This window comes from Saxophila tyrrhenica, assembly GCF_035928015.1.
Source record: "Saxophila tyrrhenica strain CCFEE 5935 chromosome Unknown scaffold_12, whole genome shotgun sequence".
Taxonomy (NCBI): Eukaryota; Fungi; Ascomycota; class Dothideomycetes; order Mycosphaerellales; family Extremaceae; genus Saxophila; species Saxophila tyrrhenica.
The window spans coordinates 135,413-149,422 of NW_027041744.1; the positions used below are offsets into that span (position 1 = coordinate 135,413).

The 14,010-nt window shown below is 53.2% G+C and overlaps 7 protein-coding genes across 7 annotated transcripts; 4 read left to right on the forward strand and 3 right to left on the reverse strand.

Moving 5' to 3' along the window:
• Positions 1 to 298: 298 nt before the first annotated feature.
• LTR77_007607 (uncharacterized protein) lies at positions 299 to 1,575 on the reverse strand (the record flags this gene model as incomplete). Its single annotated transcript, XM_064804844.1, has 2 exons — positions 299 to 1,404; positions 1,521 to 1,575. 2 exons carry the CDS (start codon positions 1,573 to 1,575, stop codon positions 299 to 301), a joined length of 1,161 nt encoding a protein of 386 aa, XP_064656686.1.
• Positions 1,576 to 1,952: 377 nt separating this feature from the next.
• LTR77_007608 (uncharacterized protein) lies at positions 1,953 to 3,091 on the forward strand (the record flags this gene model as incomplete). The annotated part of the gene is made up of 2 exons (XM_064804845.1): positions 1,953 to 2,530; positions 2,566 to 3,091. 2 exons carry the CDS (start codon positions 1,953 to 1,955, stop codon positions 3,089 to 3,091), a joined length of 1,104 nt encoding a protein of 367 aa, XP_064656687.1.
• Positions 3,092 to 3,240: 149 nt separating this feature from the next.
• On the forward strand, positions 3,241 to 3,681 carry LTR77_007609 (uncharacterized protein; the record flags this gene model as incomplete). The annotated part of the gene is made up of 2 exons (XM_064804846.1): positions 3,241 to 3,308; positions 3,366 to 3,681. The coding sequence occupies 2 exons, from the start codon at positions 3,241 to 3,243 to the stop codon at positions 3,679 to 3,681; spliced, it is 384 nt and encodes a 127-aa protein (XP_064656688.1).
• Positions 3,682 to 4,569: 888 nt separating this feature from the next.
• Positions 4,570 to 7,066, forward strand: LTR77_007610 (uncharacterized protein; the record flags this gene model as incomplete). The annotated part of the gene is made up of 3 exons (XM_064804847.1): positions 4,570 to 4,653; positions 4,816 to 5,079; positions 5,441 to 7,066. 3 exons carry the CDS (start codon positions 4,570 to 4,572, stop codon positions 7,064 to 7,066), a joined length of 1,974 nt encoding a protein of 657 aa, XP_064656689.1.
• Positions 7,067 to 7,234: 168 nt separating this feature from the next.
• LTR77_007611 (uncharacterized protein) lies at positions 7,235 to 8,621 on the reverse strand (the record flags this gene model as incomplete). Its single annotated transcript, XM_064804848.1, has 2 exons — positions 7,235 to 8,112; positions 8,138 to 8,621. 2 exons carry the CDS (start codon positions 8,619 to 8,621, stop codon positions 7,235 to 7,237), a joined length of 1,362 nt encoding a protein of 453 aa, XP_064656690.1.
• Positions 8,622 to 9,014: 393 nt separating this feature from the next.
• On the forward strand, positions 9,015 to 9,679 carry LTR77_007612 (uncharacterized protein; the record flags this gene model as incomplete). Its single annotated transcript, XM_064804849.1, has 2 exons — positions 9,015 to 9,332; positions 9,380 to 9,679. The coding sequence occupies 2 exons, from the start codon at positions 9,015 to 9,017 to the stop codon at positions 9,677 to 9,679; spliced, it is 618 nt and encodes a 205-aa protein (XP_064656691.1).
• Positions 9,680 to 11,658: 1,979 nt separating this feature from the next.
• Positions 11,659 to 13,993, reverse strand: LTR77_007613 (uncharacterized protein; the record flags this gene model as incomplete). Its single annotated transcript, XM_064804850.1, has 2 exons — positions 11,659 to 11,695; positions 11,856 to 13,993. 2 exons carry the CDS (start codon positions 13,991 to 13,993, stop codon positions 11,659 to 11,661), a joined length of 2,175 nt encoding a protein of 724 aa, XP_064656692.1.
• Positions 13,994 to 14,010: the final 17 nt, after the last annotated feature.

The window sequence follows — 14,010 nt, forward strand, 5'->3', positions numbered from 1 at the left end:
AGGAGACTGGTGATGAGGCCCAGAAAAGAAGCTTTGGCCAACAACAAAATACCCCGACTTCATCTCTTGAACTGTCTTTTCTCCTTCCTCTCTACCTACCTACATATGCAGATACAAGTCTTCTCATCACACGCCCCAAGTCTGCATACAGATTGTGCAGTCCAATGGACGAGGACAACATCCAACCACGCCTGCAGCAGTGACATGGGCCCGACGCCTATCTCTCCAGTGAACACACGCTCTGCCACCTGGCGATCCTCCTCTTCCTCCGGCCACTCGCCACTCGGCTGGCGCTCTCCTATAGCTCGACCGACGGTGCATCCCAAGTGTCTCTTTCAACGTTCTCCAGAGCTTCTTCCTCAGCATCCAGCAGATCTGCGCCTGGCTCTTGCGTGGGAACGCTCTCAAGCCATCGAGTGACGGCCTCCCTGTTGAAACTGGGATGCACAGCATCACCGCCCTTCACCTTGTCAACATCGTCGATATCGTCGACAAATCGAGAGGTTATTGACCCAGGAATCTGGACTCCAGCCGCCATAGCCGCCGCCTTCGCAGCATCCATCTCAGCTTCAGCCTCTCTGACGGCTCCCGTCCAATGCGAAGTTATGAACAGCAATCTCAACCCAAACTCTGTGAGAGTCTCAGATTGCTCTTCACCAACGAGCTCTTTCTGCCGTCTTTCTTCAGCCATCATGTCGAAGATCGCGCCCCGATCCCACAGACAGTCTTCCGCGTCGTCTAGAGCCGCTTTTGCTGAACGGTAATTGTTGATGATATTCTTCTTCTCCTGTGGCCCTTTTCCGATTGGGCCGTGCAACGCTTCATAGGTCTTTGCAGAATGCCGGTTTTCCCACATGTGTTCCGTGCTCTGGCTGGAACAATCGTCCTCCTTCTCCACGTCTGGCTCGACAACTTTGCTTGCCACGAACACACTGTTCAAAGTAGAGAAGAGGCCGTCCACATTCAGGACATGCTCATGTACCCTCGTATCCCAGGCCTGGTCAGTCGTTTGTCGCTTGGACTCCAGAAGTGCCTGCTGTCGCCTCAAACTGGACAACTCCTGACGCAGAGCTGGAGTTTTCTCTCGATGCTGCCTGGCCCCAAAGTCGGTCCATGCATCTATCTTCTCACAGAGATGGGCTATGTCGAGCGCGATGTTGGTCAGTCGCCGGTCCAGGCTGCACAAACGGTCATATCCTTGATCATCAGCTTTCCTTTTGGCCAGATTCTCCGCCGTGAGTTGCAACAGTTGTTTCCCAAATGTCTCATCTGGAAGGATTGCGACACATGTCTTGGACCCGTCTTTGACCTCGATGAGCCGCGAAGGTCCTTCCGTGAACGCAATGCTGCCTGGCCCAGATGATGTCCACGCCGTGGCTTCTTGCATGCTATGTTGATGAGGTCCTACACGGTCTGGTGGGTTTGGTTGCAGGATCGAGGCGGAGGCTGGCAGTAAGCAAACCTTTGCGGACGGCTTGTTTGCGCGAACTTGTCTCTGTTTTGCTTGTCGATAGACTCACCTCCCGGTTCCTGATGTGAAGCCTGCCCAAGCTGCAAGAGAGGTATTTGTTCCATTTTCGTGGCCTCTTTTCCAGTTGAGATCTTTTTCACCCGTGCAAATCTTCTTCTGAACCGCGCTGCTGATGGTTTTTTTCCAGATCCTTGCTTGTGGGGGATTAAGAAGAATGGCCAGCTATAGTGAGAGGCGGATGTGCGCGGTATAGAATGACTACCCAACCAGACCTTCGGAATATACGTCACGAACGAAAGTTCCAGCGAACTGTATAGCCTTCGCCAGACACGCGTGTTGCCGCCAATTCACCTGCTCCATGTTTGGGCAAAAGCGTGAATGCGCTTTGTTATGCGTTTGGCGAGTATGGAAGATTTCTCAAATTCACAATGTCTTTGTTTACGACACCAAGAATCGCACCTCGACACGTCGGCCGCAAAAGATGCTTACGATGACAGAAGTCCACCTCCCCTTCTTGATCATACAACAGTGTCTCCCTGCGGAAGACGCTGTTAGGAACGTCAACACAACCGCAACATGCCAGCTTCTCAAATGGCTTTCAGTTCTCGACGGACAAGATGACGTCAGCGGACCCGGCAGCACGACTCAGTGGACTCAGACCGTACAGGACACAACAAGTACAGCGTGCTCGAAGATGACCAGAGCGATCACAGCACGCCGGCGCAAGCAAGCGGCAATGAGGCGACAACAACACTACCCGAAGACTACCAAGAACCGTCGATCAACGCCCCAACCACCGCTGCCCATGTCAACGGAATCGATTCGGGCGTGGCCGGGCCCACAAGGACCAGCAGCCAAAGCCCTGCCGTTCATCAAGCAACACCGGTTCATCAGGCGCAACAACAATGTCAAACAGAACCAGCACTCAAATACGACAGCAACCCAGGATGGCGTAGAAACGCGCGCCCACCTGCCGATTTCGTCTCGCATCACGACGACCACTCCTGGCGCGAGCACAATCCAGAGCTACTTGGGAAGAGGTACGAGCAATCCCGCACGGTAAGACAGCCATTACCTTTGCGCCCGAACGGCAGATACACCTCTCTGCAAGGTCCAAGGACTGAGAGTGGTGAGCTGTACAACGATCAAGACGTCGGCACGATCGTCAAGCGGTATCATGTCATGCCGTACAAGGGAGGAAGGCCAGTACCTGCGAGCTGGGAGTTGTTCAAAGACAAAGATGGTGTGCAGAAGCTCAGGAAATGGCGCTGCTTCGTGATTGTTGGGAAGCAGGACGACAAGATCATGGAGCGGGCCATCTACACCAACGGCGGTACCGGCTTGAGGCACGTCTCCGCTGATCACCACCTCAAGTATTACAGCCTTCGGCCGCTCGGTGTCAGTCGTACAGACTTCGAGAACCAGGTACCGGAGCATGACGTCCTGTTCATCGACTGGATGAGGGGTGACAGGGCTCGCCATATGCTTCGTCCAACTATGATTGTCAACTGGAAGGAGGGTCACGAGCGCCCGATCAACGAAGACGAGCTGCACGTGGTTAGAACATTTGCGGCGGAATCGGTGAGAGTGCTGCTCGACAGGATTGCGCGCAGATTCTAAGGGATGCTGAGGAGTGTGACATGCTGATTAATCGTGGGACGATAGGATTTTCAGGTGCAGTTGGGTCGCGGAGATACTTGCGGTCAAGAAGGAGACCAACGTCGAGAGCTCGGGTTTGTTGGGTACATACTCATCGCCGCAGTAGCTTAATGTCATCCTTTTGCGATATTCGGTCTGTATGTAAAGGCGCGCGTGCCGTTGACGGAAACAGCAAACCGTACGTGCTACTTAGTGCTTTGGGTGATCATGAGGAGACGCTGACAATAGTCCCTAGATCAGACAGCGGGAAGGACAACACCGGTCTCAAGCACGCCAGCACGACAAGGCATGGCGACTACTTCGGTCTTCGGCCGATGCGCGTCAAAGAAGAAGACTATCAGAGCCCTGTGCCGGAGTATGAAGTACTTTCCATCTGCCGGATGAAGGACGAGGGCAGCCTCGAGCTACGTCGCTTAACGATAATTGTCAACTGGGTCGAAGAACATGCGGGGTCGATTCACCATCCTGGCTTGCATGTGATCGCCAAGGTGAATGAGAAGGGTTTTGACACAATGCAGAAGGAGATTCGCCGATACGAAGAGACGTTGTGACTGATGGAGGAGATGGATTGAGGGATGTTGAGACGAATAACAGGAAACGTATGACTGAGTGACACTGGCAGTCTTTGATGTAGGTCTTATCACCAGCTGACTTCGTTTCTTCATTCTCCGCCACAACTTGCAAGAGCTGACATCCCAAGACTTCGCCCGGAATGATGGCGAGCCAAGTCTTGGTTCCATGCTTGACTTTGACAATCTGCGCCGGGTCTGACAGGAAGGCAGCTTTGTTGAGCCCTTGCAGGACAAACGCGCCTAATGCACCGGCCTGAGGTTGTTGTTGTCGTCGGTTGGTACGTATGCGGTCTTTGACGGCATAAATCAGAACGGCGTGGCCGTTGATAAGATGTCATTTCCTTACGCCTTGATCCATTAAACCCATTAAACTGCCCCTGTCCTCTTATCGCATGCTCGATTGATCCATGCAACTGGTCTTGTCTTCTGCTTTTCAGTTCCATTGTCTGTCTCCTTCTCCTCTCAAGGGTCCGCAAGATGCTGCTGTTATCTTCCAACTGACTTGCTCAAGACGAGTGCTATTTGGAAAACTGATGTCAGTTCAAAAGCGAGTTATATTACCGAACGCAAAGAAATACCCGTGTAAATGCGGCTGCCTCCAGGCTCTAACATACCAGTCAGTGACGTGCCGGCGACAGTCTCGATCTCACGACCAGCCAAACCATCAATCACCATCACGCGAATACCAAACTCTCAGGTCCAACAACGAGTTATTCGAACAACGTTCCGGTATGAAGGAGGCACGCACAATCGAACGTGCAACCACACACCAACTCGCAGAACTCACCCAGGATGAATCTGCGTTCCAGCGACACATCTTATCCGGAAGACGACTTTTGGTGAGAACGGAAACCAGAACTCCAACAGATGAGATTCGAGCAAGCGAGCACCGCGACCAACACAAGACCAAACGGCACATACATCATCTTGCCCGGCCCAAAGACCCCAATGGTGAGTTTTACTCTAACCTGAAGCCGGGTGTGGATTGTCGGATATTTCCACATCGTTGCTTTCAACCCAAACGAATCTGTCAAAGAGGGGTGGGAGCACTACAAAGATGCGATCAGTGTTGGATAACTGAAGAAGTGGCGGTACTGGGTCATCGTGAACTAGAAGAATGGAAGACTGACGGAGCGTGCCATCTTCACGAATTTCAATACCGTATACGTCGATCAACACGGAAAATGCTTCAGTCTGCGTCCGAAAGGCATCGACCCGCAAGCGTTGGTCAACCAAGTCCCGGAGCGTGAGGTGCTATGGATTGAGAAGATGGGAGAAGACGATTCCAACGAACTGTTGCGCCTGACCATGGTTGTGAACTGGAAGGAGGTGTTCGAGCGCGATGTTGATGAAGTCCGCGTACAAGTTACCGGGGAGGTTTGATGTGTTCTTGAAGACCATCGTGCGGGTTTACTAAAGGACTCTGGTAGACGTCACGATCGCTAGGGGTGTTGCATCAAGGTCGAGGTCTTCCAGGTTGGTGACATGCATATGCAAGAACGTGGTGATCGAGTGAAGTACTTGGAATTGGTGGACAAACTACTTGGGTCAACCAATTCCGGGTTGTTCGTTTTGATGTAAGCCTGGCCAGTATTCGTAGTCCTTCTTCCTCGTAAGCCCATACTGCGTGATTGCACTAGAGTTTAATAGGAAGGAGAGAGTGAGGTGGAGCAGCAGCACGCTTGGACCATCAGAGACTGCATATCTTCGCTCTTTCTCATGTTTACTTCGTTCGTAGACTCATCAATCAACGTTACTGTTCCACGTCACATTCTCCGCTCACATTGAACTCACAATGGATGCAAAAGCTGCACAGCGGCTCGTCGAGTCGATTCCGACTCTGTATCGCGGGCCAGGAGGCGCTTGTGCTCTCCTTAGAGACGGCGAAGTGTATGGCGAGCACGTCTGGGGGTATGCCAACAGCGAAAAGCGTATTCCTATGACGAAGGAAACCATCTTGCCGATATGCTCCATCTCGAAGCAATTCGTCTGTCTGGTGCTGGCGAAGCTCTTCGAAGAAGACGGGATGGCCGAGAAGGGCGACAAAGCAATGCGAGATATGCTTCCTTCAAATCTCTCCGACAACAAGGACCTCACAGTGGAGCGGCTCGCTCATATGCAGTCCGGCATCCGAGACTACTGGGCTTTGACCGTACTTTGGGGTGCTCAAGCGGACTCACGATTTACGCTCGCAGATGATGCACCGGCAGCTCTGAAGAGACTTGGAAACTTTCACTTTGAGCCTGGAATGAGCTACTCCTACTCCAATGTCAACTTCTACGTACTTGGCCGCATAGCTGAGAGCATATCTGGCAAGCCACTTGGGAAGCTGCTCGAGGAATACATCTTTACTCCTGCAGGCATGACCACCGCGCAGCTTGCGTCCGACACAAGTAACCGACCTGGACCCAGCGTTGGCTACGAAGGAACCGAGCAGGTCGGGTACTTCCCAGCATTGAACAGAATAGAATGGGCGGGCGATGCGGGTATTGTGGCAACGCTTAAAGACATGGTTGCGTACGAGCAGTATCTGGATCGCCAGCAGGTGGATGACAACAGCGCATATCGACGGAATGCGCAAGCTGTCACCTTCAAGGACGACAACCCAGCGTTCTATGGCTGGGGTCTGGGCCGCGGTAAAACGGCGGGTAACGAAACACGAGGGCACGGTGGTGCTTTGCGAGGGTTTAGACTCCACAGGCGGTACATGCCTGATGAGCGTCTCTCGGCTGTCGTTATGTTCAACCATGAAGCCGACGCCGAAGCAGCAAACACTCACCTTTTGGAGAATGCCTTGCTCAACCCCAAGGATGATTCAGAGTCAAGGCCAGCCGCCGATAAAGGTTGGGAAGGTGCATACTTCGACTCTGAATCTCAGCTTGCGATTACTGTAGCTCAAGGAAGCAGCAATGGCGAGTTGATGGTCAATGTCTCCTCCCACCCGGCCAAACTACGTTGCTCGAGCTCACACGAGGCACGCTCTGATACGATGACGGCCACACTCGACGGCGACGTCCTCACTATAACCCGGTTGATCGAAAATTGGACAATGACCGCAAAGCGCATAACACCGTCTACCGGAGCCGACTGCACCCATCTCAACGGCGACTACCATAGTGCCGAAGTGGACTCCACCTTTCACGTCACTGGCGGCCCCGGGATCATGTATGGCTCATTTCATGGCTACTTGGGCAAAGGCCCGGCGTACGTCATGAAGGAGCTGGGAGCGGGAGTCTGGTTCCTGTCATGCGAGAGGAGCCCGGATGCACCTGCGCCTGGGAGTTGGACTGTGATGTTTGAACCGGATGGCGCTGTAGCTATCGGCTGCTGGCTTGCGAGGAGGATACCGTATTCGAAGCTTTAAGGCAGCTGAACGTGCTACTGGAGGACCGTTGAGGATCAGTCCGCAGTCAATGGAGCGCGACTATGTACTGGAATGGACCTAGACGGTTATCCCAACGTGCTTCATTTAATGAGTACCGACAATTACTGGGTTCCAATGCAGCTTCCCAAACACTGGAGGTCGCACTCTCTATCTACCAAGCCCCTTCCACTCCTGTACACAAGTTTCCCGCCACGAGTCGATCTTCCTTCGCCAATGACCCTCCGCGACCATACTGCCACTCTCAGAGATGTCGATGGATGCTGCATCCCACTCATCGACATCAACGTCAACACCTGCCGCCGCTTGCTCGGGGTCCTCAGCAATCTCACCGTCCGGAATGGTCTCCAGCCATAATTCAACAAGCGCAGGCTTAGCAAGCAACTTCAGCAATTCGTCGTGGCTAGCACGATAGCCGTCGTCCACATCGTCGACAAAGCCGGACTCAATCTCAGCGTCTGGTAGTTGGACCTTGGCAGCCACTGCGGCGGCTTTCGCGGCCGCAAATTCCTCCTCAGCTTCTGCCAGTTCACGAGTGTTCCGCCGGCCGTCCTGCAGACAATTCAGATCAAGCTCTGTTGAGGATTCCACCTCTTCTCCGGCAGCTATTTGAGCATCTCGTCCATCCCGAAGCCGGTCGAAGTCGTATTCTTGCCTTTCGAAACGGGTGGCCATGGCGTGTAGCTTGATCATCTGGTCAATGTACCGGTCTTTGAGCCGCTTGACTTCTTGCTCTTCTGGTAATAATGGGGCGGGCGGAACCCGGAGAGGTCGCAGGGTGCCTGCCATGCTGTCGTCCAGCGACGTCGTCGACAACTTGCCGATATCGCGCGGGTCTTCCGATGCTGCAGCCATGATATCGTTGGTCACGAACACCTCGTCGAAGATGAGGAGCAGGTCGTCCACATCTTGGCTGTGGTCCCTCCATTGCAAGGCAAACTTCTTGTCGACCTGTTCACTTCGAGCAAGGGACTTGTCTCTTCTGGCCTCCGCCCTCACAAGGTTGCCTCTTAAGGCTTCAAGTTCACCTTCAGGCAGGGGGTTCTGCATTACTTGCGTTCTTTTTGATCTCCCTCTTGGTCTCCTGGACTTGCGCTTCCCAGCAATGGAACTTCTGGTCGAGCTTGTCCAGCCGCGGCCCGGCCGCCCTTTCGGCCTTCCTGATTTTGCGGTTCTGCAAAATTGCTTGTTGAAGTTGATCGGCGAGTTTCTTGTTCTCCAGGATGCTGGAGCAAAGAGCTTGATGGCTGTTCTCCTGCTCTGGTGATGTGGTGGCAGCGGCCGCGACAGGCGTCCGCTCTTCTGCGCAGGATGGGTCCGCCTCTACGGTGTCTTGCTGGTAGTTACCATCCGCTTGTTCTCCAGACCTCACGACTTCTGAAAGCCGAAACGCAGTTCCTGCTTGAGCCGCGCCTTGTGTTTGCTCCCCTGAGCTGCATGTAGGCTTGGGTTCCTCGGGATAATGGCGTACAGATCTCCTCTTCGACCGAAGACTCGCGCGACAACATCTTCTGAGGTCCCTCCACAACCTTCCCATCCTACGCTTCGCCTTTGTGGTAGAAGGTGCTGTCAACCCCCTTCCGTAGGGCTGATCTTGCGCTGTTCTGTACTTACTGTGACCTTGTGGAGAGGACAATTCGTGCAGCGCTTGTCAACGGCTGAACAGGTATTCTTCGAACGCTGCAAGTTGAGAAAGTACAGTATAAGCTATGTCCAATGTTCTTACAAACATATTGCAGGGCGAAACACCAGGACGTGAAAAGAATCGCTTTATTTGTGAGACAAGGGCGGATAAGGCAGCTTTCGTGTGAAGCGGCCTCTTTTGCAACATCAAAGAACGGGACGATTCACGGCGCACTTTCGAAGACTTGTAATTAACTTACGTCGCGCTTTGGAATCGGCTGCCTGATATAGCGTCCAGATTGTCAACATGCAACCCTCCCGCATGCACCAACAAGTGCTATTGCACCGCGTCGTTGTCGAGCAACAACAGCATCACCCGACTCATGTCACACCATGGATCGCTCCGGCAGATTATTTCGAGTTGATTCGGTGCGTGTCGAAGCGAGGAGCCTCGATCCCATTCAGCGGTACTCCAGGCCGACGACAGTTGCTGCTCAGGACCCACACGAGCTTGTTCAATGTGGTGGCCAAGTACCGAACCTGCTACGGCTACCCAGTCTATCGACGGCGGCTCAAGCAATGCAGCACCTTGCGTGGATTCCACCCAAGCCGTTCGACGGACCCAGTACGAAGTAGGAATCAACCAAGAGGACAACGATGGCTTCCAAACAGTCAGTCGTCGACGCGGAGCAAATCCAACAGCACATCCGGTCGTTCAACCTCCCACCGCCACGACTTCTCGGCCGTCTGGCTTCTCATCAGGAACAACAGCACATCGAGCTCAAGAAGCTGAAACGACAGTCCCTCGCGCTACGCGCCCCATCGTGCCAATCGCGCATTCACGTCAATCTCAGTTTTCCGGGAGGAGGAGAGAATACCGCCCTCGGTCCAACGACCTCGGAAGATCAGAACTGTGGCAGTCGGACGAAGACTGGCGGAAGCAAAATCCCGAGCTTCAGAAGCAAAGGGTAGAGGAGAGCTGTGAGCTCGGCAGGGACGAGATTACTCGTACTCAGTCGGCTGTCACACCCGGCCTCAAGACTCCCTTCGGCCTTCCATACTCGAGCCAAATTCCAGGCGCTATCCTCTGGCACGCGGACGTTCGTAAGATTCGCGCAAAGAGTGAGGCAACGGGCTCGTGAAATGTTGTGGAGGGAGAGAACGGAGAGCTGTTCAAGTCTAAAGGCCGGTTCTGAATCGTTGTTGATGCAACCGAGACGCACGTGTCAGAGGTCGCCATATATACGAATAACAACAAAGGCCTGGTCCACACACCAAAGTCCGAGCATCCTCAGTTCTGCTCCTTGCGTCCGTATGGCATTCCGGTGGATGAGTTCAAGAGTCTCGTCCCCGGCAATCGTGTCCTCACTATCGACTGGATGGCAGAGGGGAGCTCTGGCAATCAGATGATGCGACATACGATGGTAGTCAAATGCAGCGAGATCAAGGTCGGGCCAATGCACTACCCGCACGCAATACGCGCTGTGGGCAAGCTGGACGAGTCGTCGAGGGAGTATGTGGTGAAGAAATCGAAATCGCGTAGGCTTGAAACGTCCTTGTAGCTGTTCTGGTAAGTACGCAACCCTCGTGTCTCTTCATGGCTGATGACTTGCAGCATCAAGGAACAAAGACTCACAGATGGCAGTACGTTGGACATGGACAGCATAGAGGCGGAGGACGAATGATTCTACCTTAGCCGCTAACCCATGAGGTCGCCGCCGTGTGATGACAAACAGAGGTTTGGCATGGAGCTTCGCTAAATCTCGAGAGAATGCCACTACCGCGGACGTCGGTATGAGCTGGTATGATATCGAAGTATGCAGCAACGCAACCAGCAGGTACGATTCTCTTCTCTTCCATTTCCATCTTAATGTCTGACGTACCCTCCTTTGTCTCTACCCTATACGCTCACTCAAGAACCAAGTATAGAGACAAGAATTATTCTTCTTTGTTCTTTAAGGCAGGACAATGACTTGGTATCGTCGGTTGTCCTCGTCTGGCACCCCAACATGCGGCGTATCAAGAACAGTAGGGAGGCCGGAGAAAGATGGGGGACGGTCATGAAGGAAGATGGCAGTATGTGGAAGTCGAAGGGCCGTTACTGGATCGTCGTCGCTGTTCGCGTTGCCGACGTGCTTGAAGTCGGCATCTACACAACGACGATACTGGACTGTCAAAAGTCCCAGCATCAGAGCATCATCATTACTGCTCGTTGTGTCCATCCAGCGCCGATTTAGCGACCTCCAACAACCCTCCCACCGGGAACGCGGTTCTCACTTTCCGTGGTGCGAAAGGCAACAAACATGCGAACCAGATGATGAGGCATACCATGATTGTCGAGTCTAGCGATGTTCAGACTGGTTAGTGATTGCACGGCACGGCGATGCGATCAAGGAGGTTCCCATCATCACGAACGGCGGAACAGTCTTGTCCGGCATTGACCCCAGTCGTTACCACTTCTATCACTCCTTGATAACGTACGGTCACGATGCAGCCATGTTCATCAACCAAAGTCCTTTGAATGAAGTGCTTTAAGGTTGAACGAATGAGTCCTGGCATCATTTATACCTCCGTAAGAGGAGCAAGCTTCTCAGTCCCACGATGGTTGTCAACATCAGCGAGGTCTTCCAGCGCTCGATTTATGACGACGGTATTTCTCTGGTTGCGAGGGCAACAGCAGAGTCGCAGAAGGTTGTGGTGGAGAGAGCAAGATTGATGATTGATAGTGCGATAACGAAGCACCATGATGCAGAGGCAGACGCATGTTGGCGAGCAGAGCTTCAAGGGTGCAAGGCTCTTGGAGCCTGTGAAGGCTGATGGTGATGGTGATCAAGAGGCGAGCTGGCATTGGCTGGTCTGTTGGTTTGAGAGCATCATATCGCATTCATAGCATTGTACGTTTGGCATCGCGCGATAAAAGCTATGAAGATATACTCCTCCATCTTGCTTGCTCACTTCTTCTCAGTTTCATCCAGGATGAACTCCCCGCTGTGAACATAGTACACACCTTGCCCAACCGTAGTCACAAGCCTGCGGCCACGCCGTATATTGCCGTAATGGCTTTATGAAGCACATTGAGGAAAAGCATTATTTGTAAACATTGTGAAACAGCCAGTTCCATATCCTATAAAGATATTTCCAACCTCACCACGCATACTCGTACTCATTGAAAAACATCTCAACTTCGCCGTTCGAAGACTCAAATTCCATCCTGCAGTCGCTCTGACCTCTTTTGCCGCTAAGGTGAGCCGCGCGAGGTGTACTGTTGGTGACAGAAACCCACTCTTCGTCGTGGGAGAGGGTGTGGATAGAGCCGTTCTGGGCGTTGCCTTCGACTGACCCCTGCCACAGGTACGGATAGATGAGTCGCGTGTCTCCAGAGTCCGATGTGTGAGCTGCGTCGAGCAGAAAGAGATTTCTTAGCTGACCTCCAGCCCGAGCTAACTCAGTAGCTATAGAGCCATAGCCGTAATGATAGTGTCCAGTCGTGCGGTTGTTGACTGGCCAGCGAGTAGCTAGCTCGGACGAGTCAGCCTCGCGTGACCTTGCATAGCTGATGTAGGAATCGCCACTATGAGAAGTAGTCCGAAAGATGCTTGGAGTAATGTGCTTAAGTGCTCCGGCTTTGCTTCTGGTGATGCGATTGTTCGCGCCCCAGACGCCTTCAACACGTGGCTGATGTTTGACCGTTGCTTCAATTGCGCTCTCAGATTCGAGCTCCAGCTTGTCTCTGAGAAAGAACATGCCCATGAGCGATGCGCCGGCTTTGATTATGGTCTGAGCCGAGCCCGTATAGACGCGGCTGTCAAACGCTCCCTTGACTGCCTCAATGCATGTCTTCTTCCTCACAGAAAAGCCCCAGAAGTTCAATTCACTGACGTTGTCAATGCTTACGTCGAAGCTCTTGGTAGAGATGTTGAAGATGTCCATTTCGACCAGGACATAAATGCCGATCCAGATATCCACACGAGAGGGTGACTCCATATGCCTATCCATGTCCCTCTGTTGTCGTTCATCGAGCCACAACTGATCTTTGCTGAAATGTGGCATCTTCAGGTGCAGCCCTTTTTCGTCTTGATCAATCGCTGCTGAGCCTGCTTTCCACGGCCATGAGGTTGCAACATTGCACCAGACCTCTACTGGGACACGTTGGGCTGCTGGGGCTGGCCGGATGTCGATTCGGCCGGTCAAAGTGGCGTTAGCTAACTCAGGTATGCTACTGAGGTCAAGCGCCTCCTCGAAAGAGAAGTCCCCCGTATGGCCCAGGCGAGTGAAAGTGTATACACTGTAGTCAGGAAAAGCCATGTATGGGTGGAACTTGTAAGGCGATGTCTCATGCGCATGCTGCGAGTAATACTGCCGTGTGACCTCAACAGCATGGTATCTCGGCTCCTCGAGTGACGTGGTGAGCAAAAGCAGCGCGAAGGTGAAGGTTACATTCGCGAGCAGGATCGTATGCCAGTACTGCCGCACAAGCCTCCTCGTGTACTGATTATCGACCTGAAGAAGGAGCTCGATTCCATGGGCCCGAGCGGAGCGGAAGCGGTCAGAATCGAGGCGAGATGCCAGTTTCTCTACTCTTTGACGAGCAGCTCGAGTCTTATCGTTATCGAGATGAGCGACCATTTTGCTCGTTGCCTGAAGGGCAGCCTGAGTTCGTTCATGTTCAACGAGCGTTATGGCAAATTGACGAGCGGTTTGAATACGTTCATTCTCAACGAGCTTCTTCGCATGCCGGTGCACAGCCTGAGTAGCGATTTCGAAGAACGCAGCAAGGTTGGCAAGACGACCTGAAGACCGCTGGTAGGAATCCGGAGAATTGCTTTCCTGGCCCTGCTCCTGTAGCTCGATATCATGAGGACCAGTGTCCAGAGTTTGACGTCCTTCTGGGTCCGGAAGATCCGCCTGCGGACGGTTCTGCACGCTCTCTGTCGTGGTTTCCCCCGCGCGAGCCGATCTAGTCGCCGCCGCATAGTCTGGAGGTGCAGGTACCCATGGAGCAGGGCCGGCATCTAGGACGACTACATCTTCGCCACTGCTACCCGATGCCCTTCTCGAACGATTCGCTGAACCTTGCTCCGGTGGATGATCCTGTTCTGTCGCTGCTTCGATAGCCTTTGCTGCCTGCGCCGCTACTGAGCTCTCGGGGCCATCCCGTGATGGTTCATCGTTACTGGGCGAGTCGCCTGTTGTATCTTGTTCATCATAGAGAGATTCGTCGTACTCTGTCGCTGCAGCCAAGGTGAAGACTTCGCTGGCATTATCATCCGTGGTCGCGTCTGTCATGTCTCATGATGTACATA